Raw genomic sequence first — 24,977 nt, forward strand, 5'->3', positions numbered from 1 at the left:
ATATTTTAAAACTGATTTCATATTTAAATTGAGGAACAAGAAGCACATATGCACAGTGATTTTCATTAGAATAGCTGCAAAAATAAAAAAGTCAATTTTAGAACCAGTGTCTCGCCTTAAACCCCAGATTCCCGGGTTCTATAGCACGAGCTTTCATCCACGTTATCCGAGCTGTGGTGCGTTAACACGTCTGGTCACCGACCCCCTTCTCCACTCTTATAATCGAGTTCAGAACCAGTGGATGAGAAATATTTCTTGCCAAGCTGAAGGCAAGCTGCAAACACACAAAAAGGCAGGTCTGGAACTCGCTGGAAAGTAAACAAATGCGTAATCTTCGGAGTAACATTGTCAGCTACGGTGAGTGTGAACGCAATGTCCGCTGTCAATTCGTCCTTGCAAATGTTTCGAGCACTGTTAAACCCTTGCCAAGGTACAAGCATTTAGTTCACAATGCAGTGGCATATACAGCTATACTCGGTGTCAACTATTCTGTGCTGCATTGTGCAGAATAGTGCAGGTCATCCAGTGTGGAAGCTACGCAAGGACCGACAACGTAGAACAAAATAGAGATGCGAGGCATGGTAATAGAGGTATTGCTTAATTACCCTAGAATCAACGAGAATGCTGGGAGTGTAGATAAAGACGCCCCATATGCTCGCCTTCTCCGTACAAAAGATTTGAAGTAAATGACCACAATAAAGCGTTCCCAAAAGCACAAACAAGATAACATATTTGTTTTGGGTTTCTGCTTTAAAACAGCAACTGCTGCAGACTCCAGCAGATGCAGCGCATGTAACTACATTCGCAGAATGCTCCTTGGTGCTTTGGGTTCGGGTTGACGGCTTTCGGTTCAGTTCTGCAAGGAGCAAAGACAATGGTTCAAACCGGTTCGGAACGCTAAACTTGTAATTATTTTCCGCATTGTTTTGGAAAAAGCCTTTATTTTCACCGCGATACCAGTAACTATGCGTATAGTTTTCTTTTTATCATTCGTAAAATCTACTTTTACTCTCAGGTATCAAAAATAGGAAATTATGTTGCTTAATTTTTACGCCACAGTAAAAAAACAAATCTGGATTAACATTTTAAACGTTCTGTTTATATGATTCAACATCCATTTGTTTATTTCAGTCACACCTATTTTACCCAAATTGAAAGAGTGTCACGAACTGTGGTAGGTTGACAAAAATACATGCGACTGGTACAACTTTGTGTCGCAGTATTAAAAGTTGGATCGTAGTTGTGCTCTTGAACAAAGCAATTAATTACAGTGCATAGAGCGCAAAAAGGGCATCTTGTCACCATATAGCGTAATATAGTTTACAAAATAAGTTGAACATTATTTATCACGACATAACTGAGCTAAAAGCAATAATATTTTCGAAATGTCACGAAAGTCATAGAACGAGCCCTTTCAGTCTTCCTTTTATAGAAACATTGAGCGGCAATCACAACTCTCGCTTTCCTAAACAACATTATTTATACTCAGCAATGCAACGCAGGCAAAGAATTATGCAGAAAGGAGTGGTCCAAATTGTTCACTATAATCTGTACACACCTTCGTACTCAGATCGAATCTGGCCTAAAAAAGTGCATCTAAGCGAAAATTATCTTATAAAAGATGAACAACATAGCCTGCCCGTTCAGGTTTGTGCCCGACAAGACGCCAGTCAATTCAATTGTCAAAATAACATTGCCCTTGCTAATTGGTGATTTTCTGTCCAATAGAACAAAACAGCATTTAATGCTCTACTTGACACGGCAGCTACTTAATTAGTCACATTTTCATGGTATGTGTGCGTAATTGCCATAGTTCTGCCACATGCCCCTGTGTACATTGTTTTTGTCCAGCCCTCACAAAAACATACATAAAATTGATCGAAGATAGGCGCCGAAAAAACAAGGAGAAGAAGAGACGTAAACACTGGCGCCAGTGCTTACGTCTCTTCTTGTCCTTATTTTTTCGGCACCTATCTTCAATCATGAATCAACTGGCCCAAATTGCCACCTTAATGTAATAAAATAGTACAATAAATAAATAAATACATGTGTCAGGAACGGCTGTAGGACCGTTTGTTGAATGACAATTCGTCTCCCGTCAACTGGTAGCAGGGCTATTCGTCACATAGTGCACTATGACATTTCGTCAAACTGTTAACAGATATTTCTAATATTTGTATCATTTCTGATGTTTACCGAGCATACCGTAAAATACCGCAGAAGTGCCCACTACTAACGTCTCCCAAACTTAGGAATTCTGCGAAGCATACGTTAAGCACCCACCCTCAAAGTGACAGCATCAACTGAAAATATTCACCCCGTTGCAGCAGCCACAAGACCGGCAGCGACGATGACGGGGATATCCGCTTTCTTGCGATCGAGAGGGAAAAACTACTTGTGATGAGAGCATTGGCCCCTATTCTGCACTGACTCAGAAGTTAGAAGAGTCGTCTGTGTTCAGTGACAATGAATAGGAACTGCTTAATTTATTTTTACAGGATAAATGATGAGGAAGGCCCCATCATCCATAATGTGAAAATAAATGTGCTTTCTCTGATTCAATCACCCTCCCTACCTTCGAAGCTCTCCATTGATCGCCATCTCGGTTTTCACCGATTTTAATAGATTAACCGAGTTTTCAGTCAAACTGGGGTATGCGCTTCTTCGGTATATTATGGTAGTTCTTCCAAGTGCATACAATTACCAGCAACTCCCTTTTTCATTTAATTACTTTCTTCTTGACACAAGAAATTAGGCTTACTAATTTCTAATAGATACTGAAGACTTACGTCTCGTCCACTACAATTTTGGCAGATCTGTCACTAATGAAAAAAAGGTATGGCAAAAATTTCGGTCACGCACTTGTCTGTGTCACGCATGCACTGAGAAAACGTGGAGGTGGATTACAAAGGAGACCAGAAGATTTTATATTCTATGCTTTTAAGGTGAAGTAAAATGTTTATCATCTTAAAAGAAAACAAATGACTTAACTTTCTAAACAGGATGCTACAGAAAAGCTGAATAACGAAAGCGACTGAACGCTGAAAAGGCTAGTATGCGGGTAAGATCTTCAAACATCATCTCCGGTTTTTTGACATGTTGTCCCTGCGACGAATCGGCTTATGACGAACTGTCCTTTGTGACGAATTCCCCTGCTAAGGGTTACCTTTTATGAATTGTCGTTCGATGAACGGCCCGCATCCAAGAATCAGGAACAAAGTTATTTAAATCAGCTTCAAAATCGGAAATTTGTTTAAGGCTTTCCCAAATCACTTATACACGTGCCTGTCGAGGACAAAAATCCAGGAAAAGATTTGCGGAACATCTTTTACATAATTTGGGTGTTCATTTACTTATGATGTAAATCTTTAAGGTTTATCGGCCCTTTATTTCTGTTGTCAAATCTTCAGTAATTAAGTATAGGGTGACCACTCACCAGGCTCGATCTAAAATTGATAGATGGCGCCACCTTCTTATCAAGACGGCTCGTATCCACCATGGTTTATTAAAATGAACAAAAGCTTTTAGTAATGTACCTTTCGATAAAAAATAAATGCGGACAATAAAAGCAAAACTTGGCCACTTTTGCTGCCAACAGATTTTATCTGCGTGTCGTCTGCTTTCTTTCGCTGGTCGGCTGCACCTTCCGATGCTGCTCGTGACGCCATCTATCAATTCGCACGCCAAACTTGAACCGCAACTCGACTTCGTCGTCTGCATTGCGGTCCATCGTTGACCCAGGCAAGTTTCTTGGCCCTGTATTTTACAGAAAGGGAGCTAAGCTTCCTAATTTTGCAAGAAAAAACCGACGTGTGAAATACGCCTTTGACGAAAAGCTTAGATGGCTATGTGCAGGCGTCGATTTTTACGGTCCATTTTAGACCGAGCCTGGTGACTTAGGTCACCCTATACATTTTTTATTATCTTCAATAAGTTTACTTATGAAGTTCACATAACCACTTCAGACCGACAAGAGGACGATGCTCGGAAATATGCAGCTGTTCAGTGTGCGGAAACAGGATTTTTCGTTCGCTGTTTGGAAGTGCAAAACCCTGGTTGTAGAGTATGCCATAAAAGACTATGATCATAGGATAGATCTGAAGGGAAATACACGACATGTGCAGAAGCAGAAGGATAATAAATTAAATTGTTCAAAAAAATCCAATACAGGATGCTTCCTGCAGAAAGAAATACATAGATATATAATATGATATTCCTATAGAGGGCCACGGCTTCACGAAATCCGGAGCAGCTACCCTAAGTATGTTTAACATTAAAAGGGAAACTCTGAATTTTGTAGACAATGAATGAAATCTCCAGAAACCTCTGGATTTAAGGTAAAAAATAAACCCATAAGAACACACTCCAGTTTCAATCAGAAATAAACTTCAAAAAGGAGAAATCTTGTTATGTCACATACTTGGTGCCACTGGGCAAAAATAAACTTTAAGATGCTCCAGGCCCTTCTACCTCATTGTTGGGTCCACAGGGCAAAACACTCAAGTGCCACTCATGATAACATGGTACACTTGCCCCACTTTGAGCACCACGAATGCCAACAATGCCCAACAGAGGCGGCAAGCTGTGCCTTTTTCATCGTAATGGTCATCAGCCCATGACAGCAGTGGCTCCCTGGGTAACGGTTACCATTACAAGTTGACCACTGCCACCCGGTTTTCTCCGGCTTTAGAGGAAACCAGCCGGAAATGGGAGACGGGCTATTGGAAACCAACAAGACAGCATTGTGTGAAATTTAAAGGTAAAGATTCTCGGCTTAACAATCTTCTTTTATCCTGGGTGGATGGATAATCTGGGACAGAGGACTTCAATTCGAGCAAACCCTTGAGCCACTCTGCTTAAATTATAACTAAATTTTGTTAGTGTTTTTTTTTTTTTTGTCACCTTCATAAGCCGTTTTCACCATTTCTCCAGCACTCTTAGTTCGCTTAACCTTCTGGAAGCCACTTATTCCTTCTCCAACCCCTCTAATTCCAAAGCAACAAAAAAGTCTGACTTAGTCTCGGTATGTAAAAGACTCATACCTACAATGCTAGGCTGTAACCTTCGCCTGTCCCCATAGTGCACAATTCATATCTGTCTCCTCAGATCTTGATCTATAAGTTCCGGCTCTCAATACCCGTCTTTGCCAAGCAGAGAGAAAACTTATTTTTGAATTGTGAAAACAGTTGTTTTCTTAATCCAAATGTTTCTGCATAGTAGGCTTCTTTTCCAATCTCAACTCTCTCATATCTCTTTCAGCTTTCTTCGCTGCCCTCTTAACTTTGTCCTCTTCCTTCTTTTCTGGCATTAGCTCAGTACTTGGTAAACATCCCGCTTCCCGTCTTCTATCTCCACACCCCTGATGTATAGCAGTCCAACATTTAGCGTCCCCAAAGTCAATTCGCCGCCGACATTAACCTCTCCTCAAATTCAATTTCACAGCTTGCCTCCCTCCCCTCAAAGAAACACCGAATCATCCGGCACATCTTCATCTGGGCCTTCTGCTCTCCTGATGGAGGATCTCTGAATCGGCACAGACTCCAAGGAGGCTGTGGACATCTGTACAAGACGCACTGCTTTAGAATATGACTGCCTGTAATCTAGACACCCTCACTGTCCTCTGTTTATAAAAGAGGTACAAACAAACAAAAAAAACTCACCACGACTTGAGGACTGAATTGGTTCCATTCCAATCGCTGCCCAAGGTCAGGTTCGTAGGGAGTCTCGCAAGATCAAGAGGGACGCACGGGACCACTTGAGATGCTAGGAACCTGATGCAATGAGCAATGACAGTAACTAAGAACAAAGTGAGCACACAAGCTACTCAGACACCTATGAGAGTAATACACAAGAGACACCAAGGATTTCGTCATTTCAGTATAACTATGATGAATGGACGAGGAAAGGAAATGCCTCCGTGCCTAGTAATAGGTGCCAGCCGTTACCACCCGACTTAGAGTTGGAAGGTGTCTCAAAACAACCCGTTCCGTTTTGCATTGCCAGTACGGTAAAAATACTAAAAGCTAAAAGAGTTAGGACTCGCACGATACAAAATCTGAGATAACTAGAAGGCTGGAACCCGATAGCAGTGATGCGATTGGTCTGGGCCATTTTGGACCAGCTCTTGGAGCAGCCAAGAGTTAATTTTGGAGCAGCAAAAATAATTTTTATAGCATCATTTTTTTTTTATACCAATGCAAACATTATGCTACAATTAATATGTCGGCATGTCCAACTAAAAGGTAATATCTACATTGCCTTCGCATATAGGTGCAACCCTTTGTTGGCATCAATTGCACAACAGGAGTGAGTCCCTCAAATACAAAAACTAGCATTTAGATGTATGGAGAAGCACCAGACAGGGTCACGAGAAGGTGAGTAATGAAGGACAGCGTGAACTGCTGTGAATGGTTATTTTAGGTACTGAATACCACTGAAATAGGACAATATTGAGCACGTAAATTAATGTTTTCTTCAAGTTCTAGAGTTTCTTATAAAACTGCAATTTATAATTCAGATAAAAAACACATCACTTGTCTCTTGATTATGAACGTCAATTACATTTTACGTGTAGAACTTCATAACAAAAACAGCATGTGAACGAAGCTTAAATACAATCCCGCAGAACCCTTCCCGAGATTCCATCCACTGCTCCTGCCAATTTAGTTGTAATTTACTCACATCTACAGAAAAGTGATAGCCGAACAAATGAGTTGGCAGAAATAAATAAACATACAAAAGAGTGCATATAAATGCTCTTGCATTACAGAAGAATCCTTGCTAAATCTCGAGCTGGAAAAAGGTACTGCCAGGATATCGCGGTCTATCATATATACGAGCCGAAATTGTATTCAGGAATTGTGTTGCGTCTTGCTCTGGAGAAGTGCTTTCACCTTCGCACGCAGGTGCGCTGCGGCGAAGCAAGACACAAAAAATCGCTATGACCAGAGTCGTGTATGTAGTGAGTTTGGCCATTCATTGGGAAGTATAGCAGAGAAATGAGGAGGCGCCATTGGCCGAAAGCATGCTGGGTGTGTTCCAGGGCAACTTCACAAATTCGAATGTGGCCAACCAGAAGCCGGAAATAATACCCTGGGGGTGGTCGCGAGAAACAAACTTAATAAGTGCGTCAGAGTAACTGTCGGTAACCGAACATATGGTGCACGTGATGTTTGAAACACGGTCATCCAAAATCATGGTGCAAGAGTGCGACTAGTGGAACGATCGACATAATCCATACGCCAGGTGCCGAGGGCTGCGAATCTGCCATCCCAGCAGTCACACGCTGTCCGAGCAAACTAAAGTTGAGTGGCACATTCGTTTGTTACATGTTTCTGCACGATAATGATCGAAACATTATGTACACTCTATGCCAACCATGAAGGGTTACTAGATTTAACTCTTACGCACTTAATAAAATGATTAAAACTGTTTCGCGGTACCACCGCTAGCGAAGTCTTTACGGCTTCTGGTTGGCCATGAGAGCATGTCAAGCCCTCTTTCTGCGTCTGGTGCACGCCCTGGCTCTGCCCGCGCCTCCCTTTGAACAAACTCTCTCTATACACGGCTCTGGCGATGACTACTCCGCAGTTTTTGCTTCTCTGCAGTACACCAGTACGTGGTGAGAAGCGCACTCAACGAGACTAACTAACCTTCCAGCAAAACAGACGACGAATACGAGAATAATTTCAAAACTTCCGAATACTGTTAGTTTTTCATACGAAATGCGATCGAATAGTACATTAGTTGAGACAATAATCAAAAGTTCTGAAAACTCGCATAACCATATCGCAACCGTCCGCCAGCGCAGCGCAGAGCGGCCTGAGCTATTATATTTTGAGCATTATTAAAGTGAAATTAAGTTTTGGCGCAACATTGGCGCAAATTCCTCAAATTTTGGTAAAGCGTAGCAGGATGTCGCAGGGTAAGCACTTTGGCACAGGTGTGTGCAAATGGCACAGCAATCACATCACTGCATTAGATGTCCCTATATTAATGCTAAATTTGTTTTGAAATTCGTTAAACAACAGGACCCTCAGATCCATTCATTCAGGAAAGCCAACATGTTCTTTCCACAAAGTTTCGAGTCTTGCTCAACATGGGACATGCACCAGAGAAACTCTGTTTCTATTATTTAAAATTTTAAATATTTGAATTAAACTTCCACTTTATACTGCTCTATCTCCTTTATATAAATTGTGTGTCCTTTATGCTTTGGATGCTCTGAACATGCAGAAGAAAACAATGTTCTTGCAGATACGTGGGGCATGGCACAGGCTTGAAAGAGCCTAGTAAAAAACACTAATTTGCTCCTTTTAAACCACTGGATGTGGTAATGAACAACAAACATATTCTGTGGTAGACCTATTCTATTTTAAAATACTTGAAAACATTGAAAGCACTACTTTCAAAGGGCTAACAAAGGTTTCTCAACGTTATTATAAATATAAAATATATACATTCTAATCAAACCTAGAAAGTTGTAATCCATTAATTCTAAAGCATATGCAGGCCAAATTTGGTTCTATACGATAAAATTAAAAACAATTCTTGTTTGTAAAATGCCCCAAAATTAGATAGAGAAAAATGTGTTTGAATGTTACAGTAGATGTGTAGTGACAATCTTCCACACGGGAAGAAATTTTTTAATTATCTGGACAAATTGGAGCTAAAGAATACTGCAATGGAGCGGAGACAATGTGGTGGCAACGACAACCACCTGAAGAACAGCGCACACAAAAATAGCTCAAATTTATGCAGTTATCGGTTGCCAGTTTTCAAAATGCTTATTTGACTCATTTTGCTTAAAACCGGTGCTTACTATTTTTTAATGAAATATAAATAAAAAAAATTAAACACCATAAAACCTCAAAATCAGTTGTTTTGCAAAAGATTGCCATTATTCAACCCGCATCTCCCCTTAACCATATTGGGCAATCATATATAGTTTGCAATGGAGCAATATATACTTTGGAAGACGCTGCACTGGCAACATTGCACCAGGTCTTATGCAAGCAAGAGGGACGATGTTAAAGTGCATTCATACATAAGAAATGTATGGTCCAAGCTTCATCAACAAGTGTTCAACATTTACAAACCTGAAATGCAAACCACGCAAACCCTCATCACTGCAGCTTGTAATCGCATTAACAAACAGCGTGTCTCCCAAAAGAATTTACGCTCTTCTCTTTCACCGCAGAAATAAATTATGAATTTCCCATTAGACAGTCTCTGCCCCAATAGCATAAACGGTTGAAGCCAGAGTTTCCGAACTAACTCTTATTTTATTAAAAATTTATAGGTGATTTTCTGAATATATAGATGGGAAAATGGAACAACCCACTCTCGGTTACTGGTGTCATTGAGGTCCATGTGTTCAGCCACTTTCCCATTGAAATTTACAGATGACTTAAAAATTTTTAATTAGAGACGGATTATTTATGAAACTTTAATATCTGGTTTGGACCGCTAGCGCTGCATTCGGGACGAGGTTGAGCGCTCGCCGATGCATAGCTTAATTTTGCAGTGAACAAAAACTCGTTAAGTCATCGCACCAAGCCGATGGTCACTCCACACTTGTTCTTGCATGGAACAGTGAATTTGGTGGTGCGAAATAAATATTCCAGAAGGTTGTACACTCAGCAGCAAGGCCATCGCAATGGCAGCTGGTGTGACAGCAATGCCTGCCACATATATATTTGCTCAAAAGGAGAAGAATAAGAAAATACTTTGTACGTAAAACAGAGATTCTGAGTATTTTGTTGACACACTGTCACTGTAGGTTTTCAGAAACGTAGGCACAGGGAAACAAACATAGGTTCCGGACAACAGAGCCAAAGTTTGCAGCCTTCAATTTTAGGTCACAGGCAAGGCATCGAGATGCAAAAGTTGAAATCGGGAAAGATGCTGAAAGTGGGTGGCAAATGTCTGCAGCGGATGTCTTGTGAGCCATTTAGAGTATCTTAATTTTTGTTAATAAAATTAAAAAGTTATTTGGCACTGAATCGGTGAGAACGGCAAGGCACGTCTCTTTCGTATGCCCGGCCCCTAGCAGTGCTGGCTGCTTTCCCTTGTGCTTCACCTGTGCAAGGGTGCTAGATGCTCACAAGGCACGAAAGCATGATCGAAAGCAGGGGGCTAGCCCTGGATATCTTTATTTGGTGGATGGATGGACGTTAATGGCTGTACTTATTGTAATGGGCAGTACCTTGCTCCAGCTATCCTAGAAACCAAAAAGGGCCAAAAGTATGGTTCCTCCCCTCGAGCTTCTAAGCCACTTTTCCTTCACCTCTTCCTACCTACCAGATCAGTCAAAGAAACTACAAAGATCACTCCCCGCCTTCTCCCCCCACTTTTCGAGAGAGAGTCATCAATTTTCCTCTGGTTACCCCAACACCAAATTTTTGAAAGCGCTGGCAAACAAGTTTGAGGCATTCGGTCAAAGCCACGCAGGAGGGAGTCCCAAGTTTGCTCTGCCCCGCCTGTCCCCAGCTGCGCTAATTAGTTTTACTTCAGTCGATTTTCCCTTCATGATTTCCATCAATCTTCTAACCTCGATTAAAAGGTCAAAAGGCGCGAACACACAGGACGAAAAAAGAGGCACGTACGACACGGACAGGCGCAAACTTCCAACTGATTTATTGAAACACGAATCATTGTCAAACTCGATCCCAATCACCTAAACACATGCAACTGATAAAAGTTCTTATCGCTCATTACACACATCCTTCAAGAAACACAATATCTTTGGTTAACAGATAAAGAGACGGCATGCATACGCATCTGTCGGCCGCTTTGTGGATACAGAAAGCTTCGATTAGTTCTCTTTCCATTTTTTCATTCCCTTTCTTGATAAACCTGGTGCGCTCAAACAAAGGTTTGCACCCACATCGTTTGCAGTGCTCCGCAAGATGCCCACCCGAATTATTGCGTACGGCAAGCTTATGCTCGCGCGCTCTTTCATTAAAGCATTGGCTGGTCTGACCGATGTAAACTTGGCCGCAACTAAAAGAAATCTCATACACCACCTTAGTCACGCATTCGGTGTATCTTTTTACATGTTTCTTTGAGCACACTACATACTTTCGTTTTGTCATCGCGGAGCATATCTTTGAAAGTTTGCTAAAAAGACGACGTTAACCCTGTGTCTAACAGCCATCTTTTTTAAATTGTGGGACACTTTGTGCAAATATGGTATCACCTGCACTGGCCTCTTGTCTGTCTTTTCACGACTTTTGTCAACACCCTCTCGTTTAATTTTTTGTAGGAGCCTTTCACACACACTTGTCACTAAACTCTTTGGGTAACCGGCCCTCGTCAAGCGTGCAACCTGCTGATCAAAGCTGACCGGCAGTCTATGCTGGCAGCTTTTTGTAATGGCTGCGTGAAGGCAGGAGGATGCAATCCCCCGTTTTACGAGCTTTGAGTGGGCACTGCTAAAAGAAAGGAGGCCTTTCTTAGTTCGTGGATTATAACACCAGCATAAATGATCCTTAGTAAAAAAGAGCTGTAAATCTAGAAACTGAATACTGCCTTCATTAGGCAATTCCCAAGTGAAGTTCAGTCCTCCCGACAAAGGCCTAAACAGCTCAACAATTTCTGCCACGTCATTATCCATACAATTCGCTCTACATTCCCCCAAAATAACCAAAAAATCATCCACATAGCGGAAGATCTTGACCACATTCGTCCCGTCAAGATTCCTCGATATGCGCTTGTCCATGGCAGAAAGATAAATGTCACACAAAACAGGTGCCACAGAAGAACCAATACAAATACCACTCTTTTGTACGTAGGACTGTTCATTAAAAACAACGGCCCTGGACTGCAAGTGAAATTCTAACAGCGCTGTAAAATGATCGCAGTTGACACCCGTAGAATTCTGGAACCCCACTTCACCTGACTGCGTTATGCTCTCACGAACAGCGATGTAAAGCCCCATCATGGGGAACAGAGTAAAACAGCTCTTCTACATCCACAGAAAAGGCCGTGGCCGCATTCTGCAACCCTGTTTTCAAATCTTGAATTAGTTCCCCGGAGCTTCGAACCAGAAAGGGATCGTCAATGACCAAGGCACTTAGGTGATGCTGTAAGTACCTGCTGACCTGGACCTGCCAGGCACTCTTTTCCGAGTCAATGACTCGTAAGGGACAGCTAGGCTTATGAGTCTTGCCACTAAAGAAGACCTCCAAAAAAACATTTTCTGCCTTGTTGACCGCCTTTCTTAATCCTTCAAGGTTCACGTCTTTGAGCAACCTCAGCGCAGCCGTCCTTTGCTTCTTCGGGAGAAATTCGACAGGCTTGAAATTCTCTTTTTTCGTCCTCTGTGTTCACGCGTTTTAACCTTTTAATCGATATGAACCAACTAGCCCCACCAAAGTTTTATTGCTTCCAACCTCCTCTTTGAGATTGCAATCCTTTCACCTCCGTTCTTCCATCCTCACCAGCACCTCCGCCAAATCCAAAGAAAGGTCCTCATCACCTGACAGAATCAACTTGAGCAAAGTGGTGTCATTTTTAAAGGAAAATAGGCTGAATTTGCTCTAGGCTCACAGGAAGGGGGGGGGGGGGGGGATTTCATTGTTTTGCCCCACGATACCTTTCGATCTGATGAAAGTTGAGAGCTCCGCTTTGAGGTTGCACCGGCCTTGAGTTCTGCAACCAAGAATGGAAACATAAAGAAAAGCAATCTTGGACATCTGGAAGCCTTTTTCACGACTAAGCCCATAAGGACGGTTTACCTTTTTAGGGCTATTGGCACCTAAAGAGGGGCATGGCAGCTGTCAGAGAGCCAATACCTTCTAAAGCAATTAACTACCCTTCAACTTAGTGACCCATTTTAGGTGCGAAAATCACAGGCACTGGTGAGGTACCTGAATTCTGGTACCCACGCAAATGTGGCTGCATTCTCAATCGGCATAGTTTATTGGTTTATTCTGTTCCCCATGAGAGCCTCTTCGCGTCAGTATGTGAGTGTATCGACGAAAATGGTGTGGCCAAGTTCCAAGACACCAGCGGTGTCTATGTTGATGGTTTCTTGGAACTGCTCAGGTTCTACTTTCAGTCGACTTTCATTCTGTTTGAAGGAGAGTATAATTTAAAAAAAAAGAAACCATTTGTATAGGCATAGCTCAAGTGCATTGCAACATTTTTTTGGCAAAGATTAACCAAACCATTAGCGAGAATTTGGGTGTGAGCAGTGCCAGTAAGGTATTTCGATTTGTTGACGATTGCCTCGTGGTAACTAAAACGCCTGAGGGGGCTTCGATTGATAGGATTGTCAATTCAGTGTTGGATGTTTTCACGCGACACTTAAAGCCTCGTCCCACTAGAACGACAAACACAGTATTTTGTCTGACGACCCCACAAAGTTCTGTGTCGCTGATGCTGTCCCATTGCAACGACCAACACCAGCGAAAAATGCCAACAAGCACAAACAAACGATTGATGACGCTACGTTCTGTTGTCTCTCTTCATTCCCTTCTATCCTTCCTCCTGTTCCTACCGTGGCTTGCTCCGCCGCTCAACCTTCAGAGATGTCCTTTGCAGCCACTGATCTTTCCTGCAGTTTTGGTCTCTCAATTGCCCGTAGAAATCGCGGGCGCGGCGTGTTTGCTGGCGGTCGTGTTGTGAAAGAGAATTGGCTGTGGCTGGTTTTGTTTGCGAAAACTTGGTGCATGAGGTGTTCCTTCCAGATGCCAAGGTTTGCACCCCTACATCAGGATGGATACACCCATGTTCGAGGACTGACCAAAGTAAGACCGCTCACCAAAAAGTAGGACACCACGTTCCGCGGCAAGCCATTCCAGCAGACGAGAGACTTGTCATCACGTTCTGTGATAATCGGGATGGCGTATTGTCCCTTGAAAAACGCCTGCCTTCGATCATTCGAATATGAAGTTATAAACATCTTCAAAATTGGCGTGAAACTCCATGGCGCTCACCTAGAATGTCTGGAACGACCCAATAAAGGAACGATTCGGGAATTCTAGTTCGAAAAAAGTTTGGTGTCGATTGTCACGAGTGCTAGCGGAAAGTCACCAACAGCAAACAAAGACAAGCGGAAGCTTTAATGAAGAAACAAATTAATCGTCTCCACTTTCACCACGTTTGTCGGCGCGTTTTACGCCCAAAAAGCAAAACATAAAAACCGCGTTTCCCGACTCTGTTTGTCTGTGTATTTTGTAGTGTTTTGCTGACAACTTTAGTCCCACTAGGAATCAAGCTATCTTGTCCCCGTGTTCCGAGTCACGTACGCCCCCGGTGGGACGGCAGACTCCGACAAGCAGGCTGTCCGTCGGTGTCGTCTGTAGTTCGTTGCCATGTGTAAGTGTCGTTTGTTGCTGTTTGTCGCTCTAGTGGGACGCGGCTATCAGGGCGACTAAAGTCTACACACAAACACCAAGACGGCATGTTTTTTCCGTTTCTTTACCTAGAATAGAAGTTCACTGAGCGCCATGTGTGTTGGCTCGATCATTGTCGCACTACGAAGGGACTCTTGCCTTTTGATTTAAGGTAGTCAAAGGGGCCCTGCAATCATATTTAAGCGTCTACCTTTTTTGCGGTTTCCACGTCTCTTGGGGTTTGGGCAAGCCAGCAGGCACGGAGAGAGTAACTAAATATCAGTGCGTTGTATTTTAACCGGACAACGCGGAAACCTCCTCCACCGACGGACGCAACCCACGGTACCGAAAGCGCGCAACATGTGACGTCTTTGGTCCTGGGCTTACTACTTATCAGAGCCGCTAAAAGCTTCTTTTTAGTCGAAATACAAAATATAAGTGGTGCAAACCGTTTCAAATATTTATAAAAGTAGTTTTGAATCACTATTTTAGATCAGAAAATAAACAAATGCAGTTTATAAAGTATGGAAACAAGAAATGACCCGTGGACATATCCGCCACCATGCGGTGGAAAAGGCGGCGCATACTAGAAAGGAGTAGTGGGATCAGGCGCCGACACGGAAAGGTTCCGGATGTACGCGGCGGCTCACCGGTCCTATCGACTGGAGGATCCGATTAGCCCCGAGCATTCCGAAGGCCTTCGGCGAGCAGCCTTGTCTTGAGGTTTGGCCGTTTCGCGGTATGGCAGCATGAAGTGGTTCCCATTCTGAACTGATTTTTTTTCAGTGTTTGCTGTCGTTTGTGGCCAATGAAGTGTCATGCCGAATTAGTGTTTAACCGAGCAGCAAATGCAATGACAGCCGCTCTGGCTGCCCGCTTCATACAGCCTAGCCAGAACATGCTTTAGTGGCGCCCTCGTGAGCCGTCGACACGGAGTGCGGCAGCTGTCACCGCTCGCTGAGCTCACTACCCCTCCTCTAGTTCACGGCCACTCAAGCAACCAGCGAAGTCATGAAGGAGATTATTTTTTGCTTGTTTTTGTCATTTTAATGTGTCTATAACTTTTAAAATAAAGCGAAATTCGAAAAAAAGAAAAGTTTCATTAAGTTACTACGTTCAGTGCAATCAGGTTCGGTGCAAAATAAAAACCAGTAAAAAAGTCCTCGCAGGGCCCCTTTAAGGGAGGCATTGCTTCATGTCTACAGACGACCCTAGAAAAGTCTGCCACCATCAGTCATGAAAGTGGTATTTGACCTTTTAGTAGCAGGTTCTGTAGCAGGCAAAATATTGATTTGGAGCAGCCACTGATGTTTTTGAAGCAGATGCCAGCATCTGTCAGCACAACACTTGAGAATGAAAAAGTGATTGCATCCCTACATAAGCTCATTTAGGATGGTGATCAAGGGTTCCTCTTTGATACTCGAGCATATTATTGTTGTTTGTGATAAGAAAAAAATGAAAGTCATTTACAACTCCCTGTAACGCCGAATTAGAGCACAGCTCTCGAGAAGGAGGAGGGAAGGGTACTGGGAGGGGGGGGGGTGGGGGTCAAGTAACCTCGGGGGGTGGGGGGGTCACGTGACCTTGGGGGAGTCATGTGACCTTGGGGGGTCATGTGACCTTGGGGTGTCACATGACGTCGGGGGGGGGGGGGGGGGGGGGTCACGTGACGATGCCCATGGCGTCATCAGTGACGATCACGATGCGGATACCGATGACGTCATCAGTGATGATGCCGATGACGATCCGTATGCCGGTGACGTCATCAGTGGCGATGACGTCAACGGGGGGTCACGTGACCTCAGGGGGGGTATCCCCAGGTCACGTGGCCCCGGGGGGTGTCACGTGACCCTCGTGAGGGTAACCCTAGTAACCCTTGTGAGGGCAACTCTCATAATCATTGTGAGGTTAACTCTCATAACCCTCGCGACCCTCGTGAAGGTAACCCTTTTGAGGGTAACTAACCCTCGTAATTCTTGTGAGGATTATGAAGGTTAGTAACCCTCGTAGCCCTCGTGAGGGTGACCCTCGTGAGATTAGCCCTCGTAACCCTCACGAGGGTTACGAGGGTTACTCACGATTACGCCGACGGCGACAGCGACGCCGCTCAAGCTGGGAACGGGTGCCTAAGAGCTGCGCTCTAATACGAGGGTTACTCGCGGTTACGCCGACGGCGACGGCGACGCCACTCAAGCCGGGAACGGGTGCCTAAGAGCTGCGCTCTAATAGAAAGGGCATAAAGGGTACGTAGTTTTCTTATATAAGGCTCTGGCCAGAATAGGTTTCATGTAAAATGGGTATTAAAGATGGTTGAAAATTGAATCGTAACACAATAGTTCACTGGAAAAAAATCCTCTCTATCCTCCACATTTTACATTGGGTAGTTTCTTCAGCCTGTAAATATTTCTGTAAAATTCCAGGAAGAACCAGCATATCCGCTACCATGTTTACTAATATAAATGCGTCTACGTTCAATGAGCTTGCCATACTCAAGTCTTCAATATCATACACTGGAAAAACAACTGCCAATAAATAATATAAAAGCCTACACTGGCACTTTAAAGGTGACACTGCTCTTTAGCGGCGTAGAAACCAGAGTTACGTCAAAGTTTGCTGCTCTTTCGATCGACAGCTGCACAGAAACTACCATGACTAGCGTATTTATTCAAATATATATAGATGCTTTCTTCTCTCCCTTTTTCTACTCATTTTTTTTATCATTAAAGATTAATTTAAATTTAAGACAAAAAAGGTGTACCCGAATAATCCTGAGCATAATTTGCGTCTGTATCGCGCTAAGCCAGGAGCTCCCCCGGGTCAGCCGCTGCTCCTAGCACTCCGGTGCAAAGCGGTGAAGCACGAGACGTGCGCGCCGGTGAGAGGCAGTAAAGGTTGACGCACACGGCACAAGTGCCACGGTAATTTGCATCCACAGAACGAAGGTATTTGGAGGACATGATTATCGAGTGATCACATCAGGAGTGCCAGACCCTGGTTCTGTTTCATCCCAGTAGCCGCAATCGGCAATCCTTCTATTTTGCAAAGTTTTCTCTGGACTTTTAGTTCCTGACGTCAAAGAACAGCCTCTGCAAATTTAGACAATGTCGGAAATCAACCAGCCAGCACATAAAAGAGCCAGAGCAGTTCATGCCCAGCATCAACGCCTCTGACCGGATGATTCGCAGCATTAAAGCACGACATCATGGCATTCGTCACCTCCTTGGGCTGCACAGCCCTATATGTAGGCCAGACTGGCCAATCTGGGAATGATCGAGCATGCAAACATGCACTTTTGCTGCGGTCTACCACCTTCCTTTACACTGTCAAATGCACGTGTCGGCCGAAGTTTGGCAGCATCACGATTTTGGGCAAAGGGGCTGATAAAACTGCGAGAGAATTGCTGGAAGCCTACAAGATAGGAAGGAGGGTGATAAATGTGACAAACATTGCGGTATTTATACAAGAGATAACTTTTTGAGCATGTGTTGATGCTATGACGGTGTGGTTGTTTACCTCGGTGTTTTCTTTTCATTAACGCAGTGTCTAGCGTTACTTCCGACAGAACCCGAAATAAAAATTCAAGTTATGTCCGACCTAATTTTACCCCAAGGTTTCGAGTTACGTCCGACGTTACCCAATATGAAAAAAAAGTTACGTCCAACAGAACTCAAAAATAAAAATTTAATTTACGTCCAACCAAACTCCAAATAAAGAATAAAGTTACGTACGACAAAACCCGAAATAAAAGTTAAAGTTATGTCCTGTGTAAGCTACGCAATCTGTGCGTATGCTTCGCTTTACGACTGCTACACGACGTAAATACAAAAATATTGAGAATTATTACTGCCTTACGCCCGATGCAGCGTTCGTGAGTCGATTAAAATCTCAACTCTATGGGTACCTTCAGCTTCGTTGGGAAGGCTGGAGTGTGTTGCTCGCACATCGAGGCTGCTGAAGCTGGATGGGTTGGATGCCCGTCACATACATTTCTTTCTCTTTTTTTCCCTCCTTTAAGACAATTTATTTCATTTTTTGTATGAAAACACTTGCTGGCTCGGGCTGAGAACATAGTTCATATGGCTAAAGGTCGAGGGTCTATTGTCATTCTCATACCCGGCAACCCCCTCGAAACATCTCTTTATTTAAGACACCCTGGAAGAAAGCACTGCCAATAATGCGCATGGCGACTTGGGTGGTACGTGAAGATTGTGCCAGTTTTCAACAAGTCTGCCGGAAACCCTGCTGCCGTAAAGAGCACATTAGTATCTCATTGCCATTCATCTGTCTCAATAATTACTTTGAATGTCCACGATTCTCAGAAAGCATTGCAAGAAATCGTCTTAAAGGAGAAAAAATAATTGTCCTGAAGAAAGGGAAAATAGGAGAAAGAAAAAATAATAATGTGATAGGCATCTGTCGCTGGAGGTACAGATAGTCGCACTTCTAATCAATTAACGAATGCTGCATCGGACTTAACCTAGTAATACTTCATGATATGTTTGTGTTTAAGTCATGTATCGGCCATAAAGTGCAACATTAAATAAGGCTGCGTAGGTTACACAGTTAAACTTTAACTTTTATTTCCACCGGACGTAACTCAAAACCTTGGGGTAAAGTTACGTCGGACGTAACTTTTATGGGTGTGTCGGCGGCATCTGGACGAGCGCTTCTACGACGCCTCAAAGTCAGCGTATATATACGCACATTTGGCGACCCTACCGAGACAGATCTAGGCACTTCAGCGTATTTCGGCGTGGCGTACCTGGAAGCGTATGGCGTGGTGCCGGCCAATCAGCTCCCAAGTTGACAGCCGGAAGTTGCTCCAGGGTTGGCTTGACTAGCTATGCGGATGACAGGCTGGCTTGACTAAGCCGCCGAAACGGGAGCTCGCTTGGCGCGTTCGACGGTTTACTGCCGAACTGTACAAAATCGCGACATCTCTTTGGAACGAGCAATGAACGACTGAGACAGAAGAAAGTACTATCTCTGTTGCGGGTGATGTGAAACAATTATAAAAGGAAGGGTTCTGAGCAGAGATCGCAACCGTCCTCCTGCTAGGACTTGTTGGCAACTTGTCGATTGCAAGGAACATTTATGAAACAGGCGCTAGCAAATTAGGCTTTCGTGGTTGATTAACATTTATTTCTGTCCCCTTGTGGAACGCAATAATATAGCAGCCAATCTAAATTTTGCCTCCTTTCATAAAAGGCGAGAGTCGGGATCCACTACACCAAACGTCGCAAAGATGTAGACGAAAAGCGCCGCGTGCGGTTTGGCGACCTTCCCCTCTTCCATTCTGTAAAAAAAAACGCTCGCCAAATGTTGCGATTACGGCCGCTGAAACGCGCGTAAATTTGTCGAGAATACGCCCTATGTGGGTCGGCCTTAATATTTTTTTCCCGGGTTCCGTCGGATGTAACGCTAGACACTACGTTTCATTAAACAATCAGTTAAAGTTGGGCACTCGTCCTGTCCATTCCTCCCTTTGTCTATTTCTTGCGCGCTGCTAACAGTTTGTATTCACGAACCAACTCGCCTGCATCGCTCCATTGATCCACTACAACAGTGGTTCTCATATGGGAGTCCGCGAAGGCATTTTAGGGGTCCGCGAAGCCCTGCCTCATCAGTCAAGCCCGGCAATAAAAGTTGTCTTTTTTCAGGTCGAGAAGGAATGTTTCAGTTTTCGGGCGAGGTTTCTTGTTTATATGTCAACAAGAGAAGTCTACTTCATACTAGCCTTAGTTATATCCGTTCATTAAATCATTATTATATTACACCTACACCTTTCCCCTCCTCTCACCACGAACGGGGTCCTCCAATATTTCCGCCGATCCACAAGGGGTCCGCGAAACATCGGTAGTTGAGAACCACTGCACTACAACCTCAAGGACGAGGGAGAGGAATGTACAGGTCCCGTCAAAGTAAAACGGAGCGCCGGCGACCGAACTGCATCGCCGCGCTATCTAGCAGCGCCGGCTGGAACTGATAGGTGCCGTCTGCGCATGCGCGCGTGTCGTTTGCGGTGTCCTCCGTTTTCTTGTTTGATCCTCGGATTATTGGCGTCTCGAGCTGCCAAACGCTATTCCGATAAACACCGCTAGGTGTTCGACTCACACTCGGAGATAACGTTGAATGCAAGTGGGAAAGGGCCAGTGTTGTCAATGAGCACCGCCCCTTGTGCTATCAGGCGTCGATTTTAGGAAAATCGTTGCGCCGCTCGAACCACCGATAACGTGTGGGTCGGAAGAGAACGGAGGCCCCAGCGGAAGGCACGCGCGCAAGCGCAGATGTAGCCTATCAGTTCCAGCCGGCGCTGCCAGATAGCGCGGCGATGCAGTTCGGACGTCGCTCCGGCGCTCCGTTTTACTTTGACGGCACCTGTACACGACAAGCGCTGACTTACAACTGAATTTTTATTAACATGAGACCCTCGAACCACCAAAACATAAAACACCGCCAATCTCGGCTGTGTTCCAAAATTTACTCGATCCGACTCCGGAGTAAAAATTTCGTACCGTGGCGTTCCAAAACTTACTCGAGCTTACTCGTTGACGTCAGAACTCGCGTTCTAGAAGCGGGTTGTTTACTCCGGAGTAATTACTCGCGCTACCCTCCTCGATCGGAGGGTAAGGTCGGATCAAATTGAGTAAATATGTCACGTGATCTGTTCGTCGTCTGCTTTCTGCGCCGACAGCCGTCTAAGCTCGCTTGCTCCGTTGGTTTTGGTGGCGGACGTTCGAAATGACAAAAAATTAGGTGCAGCATGTGTAGTTATTGCGATTTGCTGTTGTCAACGCAGGAATTGACTGCATTACATCCAGACCGTCCACCTTCCCCGTGAACGTGTACTTGTTATTAGGGAGTTTTAGAATAACGTACGCAATTTTAGCGCACGCTAGCGCTAAATTTAGCGCTTGTATTAGCGCACGCGACGCGAAAGAGTTTTAGAATAGCGTTTCTCCGGTCGCAACGCAAAAGCCCAACCCAAGCATCTCGCGCTTGCGACGCCACCAAGACACAGTCACAATTTTTATTTCAAACACGAAATGCTGTAACTTAAGAAAAAAAAAAAGTTTTCTGGTCCAGAGTATTATTTTAGATTTATTTAAACGTGAGAATGCGACGCGAGCGGTTGACCGGTCGTGTCCGCTTGCGTCGCCTCGGCAAGAGAGGTCTCGAGTACTGACCTGACCTTCGCACATCGTACCTTCGCCGAGAAATGTTCGCGCGTCACAAGCATCAAGCTGTCGGTGATCGTTGGCAAACCGAGTACAATGCCGTCCCGTATTGAAAATCGCAGCCGCGAGGATGCCGCCGACGTCGCACTCACGACGTCACCAAACCAGCCGCTGACATAATCCTGGAAGCCGCCATCTTTTTTCAACTCTGCTCGTCTTGGCTTTAGCCAACTTCTCATCACGAATCCTCCTTGGAGAAGCGCAAAGAATCTTTGCGTACGCACGCTGTTTCCGAGAAATAACGCACGCTAAAATTGCGCACGCAAAGCGCAAAATCTGGTTTGCGTTCGGAGCATGCGCAGTGGCGACGACGCTATTCTTTGCGCACGCAAAGCTTTAGCGTGCGCTATTCTAAAACTCCCTATTATCTGAGTGCGAGCGTAAACAGGAGCTTCTCCGCATCCTCGTCCTCGGCGTTAAGGGAAAGCTGTATTCTCACGTTTAAGGCCGAAAATGTTGGAACTCGGTATATGATAATGCAGCATTTTTGTTTCCTCCAGAGTGTGTGCAATGAGAGGATAACGTTTGTAAAGCAGTGAAGGCTTCGAAAATTTCACTGTAATGGCATTCGCGTCAAAGCGACCGTGAGTTTCATATCATTCTGGAGGAAGCACCCTCGCGCTGTACCGCTACACCGTGTGGAATATATTTCTGCAAAACATAATCGGTGCAAATTACAATGCGTGGAATATATGTATGCGTTTAGGGCACCGTGACTAGAATTGCAGCGATCGCGCTGATTAATAAAAACACATTTTTTTTATGTCTAGCTGTAAGGAGTAAGTAATTTTGTTCTCAATTTACAGCTCAAAACGAAGGTGAGTAATGGAGCCTGGTGGATCAACATCAAAAAACACCGCGTCGTCATTAACATTACCGTTCTTCGGGTGCTTTCTTCATGATCAAAAAGATCGTCTGCAATTTTCTGCCATCGCTGCTGTGTTTCCTTTTTGCCGTTGCCCAAGACGAAGCCAATCCGCGTAGTATCCAGGTGATTATCCTGGCCGTTCCAAAATCGAGTCGCGGATCGTTTACTCGGGATGTCACGTGGTATTACCCGCTGACGTAGGGGGCAGGTTAATCGGGTAAGATTTGGAACATAGCCCTCATCAGTGATTACAATCTTGCTTCGTAATGACACATGTAAGCAATCTGCAATCTCGCTGCCAAACAAGACAAAGGACGCCGAACTGACACACATTCCCTCCCGCACCGTGACACTCGTCCACTACTCGTTTACCTGCGAGTCTCCTTTTAGTTTTAACTAGTCCGTTTATTGCTTCAAACGGGCGGGTAAGCGCGACGTTTTCACGGCTTCAGGTGACGCTACTCGGGCGCAAAAGCGCGAAAAGTCGACGTTGAAGCAACGGCCGTAAGCCCCGTAAGCAGGGCCTTGCGAAGTTTATGTCAAAACTATCGCCTCGCACCTAACGATTCAGTCTAAGGAACAGTACCTGTTTCTTGACCAGTGAAGTCTTCGAACGTTGAAATGAACTTCACCAACTTCACTTTCACGCGGGGCTGTTGTTGCTGAAAATAATGCAACACGAACGATGGATCAAAGAACACAGCTGAAGCTCAAGCCCTTGAATAGGGCGGCGGCTCGCGCCCTCTGGTCAGTGAGAAAAGGGTGAAAAAGGCTCCGCTCGCCTAACCAAAGGACACACCCCGCCAGAGGATTGCGTTTCGCTGCGTTTCCATTTCGTTGTGTCACAGCTGTGCATCCGTCGTCGTTGCCATATGAAAAAGACTGGTTATTTTGAACCGGGTCCTTCGGAACCGAACAGAGAAGCACAATCGCTACACAAGGATCATGTGACGGGCTAGTTGGTTATACATTACGAATTTAAAAGTAGCGCTAAAGACGAGGACAAGTAAAAAAAAAGATTGGGATGTGTGGTATGTTTATACAGCCTAGAACTTGGTCTGCCTCACAGGGGCGACGAGTCTCCCAGCTGTAGATGAGAAATTTAGCCAGTGCAGTACAACCGCAAGCCTGGGGTCCTTAACGTGCATCACGCAGTAGCGATACACGACCGCACGCCGGTACGATGCTCATCCAGATCGAAACGGGCAGGGGTGGGGCTCGAACCCAGGATCCCTGGGTTCTGCAGCGCGAGCTTTCGCTCCACGTGCTCCGAGCTGGTGTGCGCTAGACCACTCGGCCACCGATCCCCCCACGAGGACAAGTAGAAGACACAGACACGGACAGGCGCTGACTCGCAACTGATATTTAGTGAAGAATAAAAGGAAGATAAAGCAGAAGTGCAAGGACATATACGAAATGAAAAAGAAGACTAACCAAAACGAAAGAAAGCAACAAATATTTTTGACTTCAAAATTAAGAAATAAGAAAAAATACGGTAAAAATTAAAAAATTTAAAAAAATTAAAAAAATGTTTACACAAAACGTTCAAATGAAAACCTACTCTAATTAAATGAAAGAAAGAAAAAGAAGAGGACTCTGAAAATTAATCTAGTTAAACGAAGTTCTCACACAAAACGTTGTAAGTAGTGCAATTCCTTCGCCGATAAGGCTACCGACAGTGCACTGATGCATGTATCCCCTTTAGCTGCTATGACTTGCGCCTCATAAATTTCTCTTGTTCGTTGATCACTGAACTTTTTTAGAATTTTTGTTCGATGGAATAGAGGAGTACACTTGCAAGTATATGTCGTTAGTATATGTCCTTGCACTTCTGCTTTATCTTCCTTTTAATCTTCACTAAATATCAGTTGCGAGTCAGCGCCTGTCCGTGTCTGTGTCTTCTACTTGTCCTCGTCTTGAGCGCTACTTTTAAATTCGTAAATTCACAATCGCTACATCGGCGAGCCCTCGCTCGAGGTACGGCCGGCTTTTCGCACCGCAAAAATAAACTACACAGTTTGGGGGGAGTTCCAACTCCGTCAAAACACAGCCCCAGCTGTTCGAGCAAGACGTGAAAACGTCAACACTTACCATTACCGGAATAAAAAGTTTGAGGTAAAAACTGTTTTCGCCTATGAGGGGACGCCGTGCGTGAGAAGCAGCAGACTAAATGCCTCTGTTTACGAAAGCATCTCACAGATGACGCTTCAATCGGCCAAGTGTTTTCTCGTTAGTTTCGGTTTCGGTCTGGCGGTTTGCGGCACAGTACCGCCACACCGTTTCTCAAGTGCTCCGCTCAATTTGGGTACAATTCCAGGTTGTTATACTTCGTCTCACCTTAGTATGAACTATTGTTAGCTGCGCCTGCTAAAAGCGCGAACTAGTTGCTTCGAATGAAGCCTCGGCGGCTGTACGAGCGCTCGTGCAGCAAGTGCTCCTGTCAAGACAGGCAAGGCTAGCCGCTCGTGCTAGCACAGCCTTCGCGGTTAGTCCCTACTAGTGCCACTAAATAAGCTACGCTTCAGAGTA

The 24,977-nt window shown here is 44.5% G+C and overlaps 1 protein-coding gene across 5 annotated transcripts in view; it reads right to left on the reverse strand.

Moving 5' to 3' along the window:
- Positions 1-24,591, reverse strand: part of LOC120849306 (zinc finger protein 501-like) — a 58,664-nt gene extending 34,073 nt beyond the window's left edge. The window contains exons 1-4 of one of the 5 annotated variants that reach the window (XR_006076933.1): positions 23,035-23,100; positions 12,599-12,654; positions 5,661-5,771; positions 812-856 (exon numbers count right to left, since the gene is read on the reverse strand). Coding sequence is in view for 4 of the 5 variants with exons in the window: in XM_040221513.2 (XP_040077447.1) it covers positions 5,661-5,688 (28 nt within the window). In the remaining variant the exon portion in view is untranslated. Of the gene's footprint in view, positions 1-811; positions 857-5,660; positions 5,772-12,598; positions 12,655-19,104; positions 19,188-23,034; positions 23,119-24,539 lie in introns of those variants that run through there. The other 4 variants (XM_040221513.2, XM_042287635.1, XM_040221516.3 and 1 more) reach the window with 4 other exon arrangements.
- Positions 24,592-24,977: the final 386 nt, after the last annotated feature.

The sequence above is a fragment of the Ixodes scapularis genome, unplaced genomic scaffold (assembly GCF_016920785.2).
Source record: "Ixodes scapularis isolate PalLabHiFi unplaced genomic scaffold, ASM1692078v2 ptg000065l_1__unscaffolded, whole genome shotgun sequence".
NCBI classification, from domain to species: domain Eukaryota; kingdom Metazoa; phylum Arthropoda; class Arachnida; order Ixodida; family Ixodidae; genus Ixodes; species Ixodes scapularis.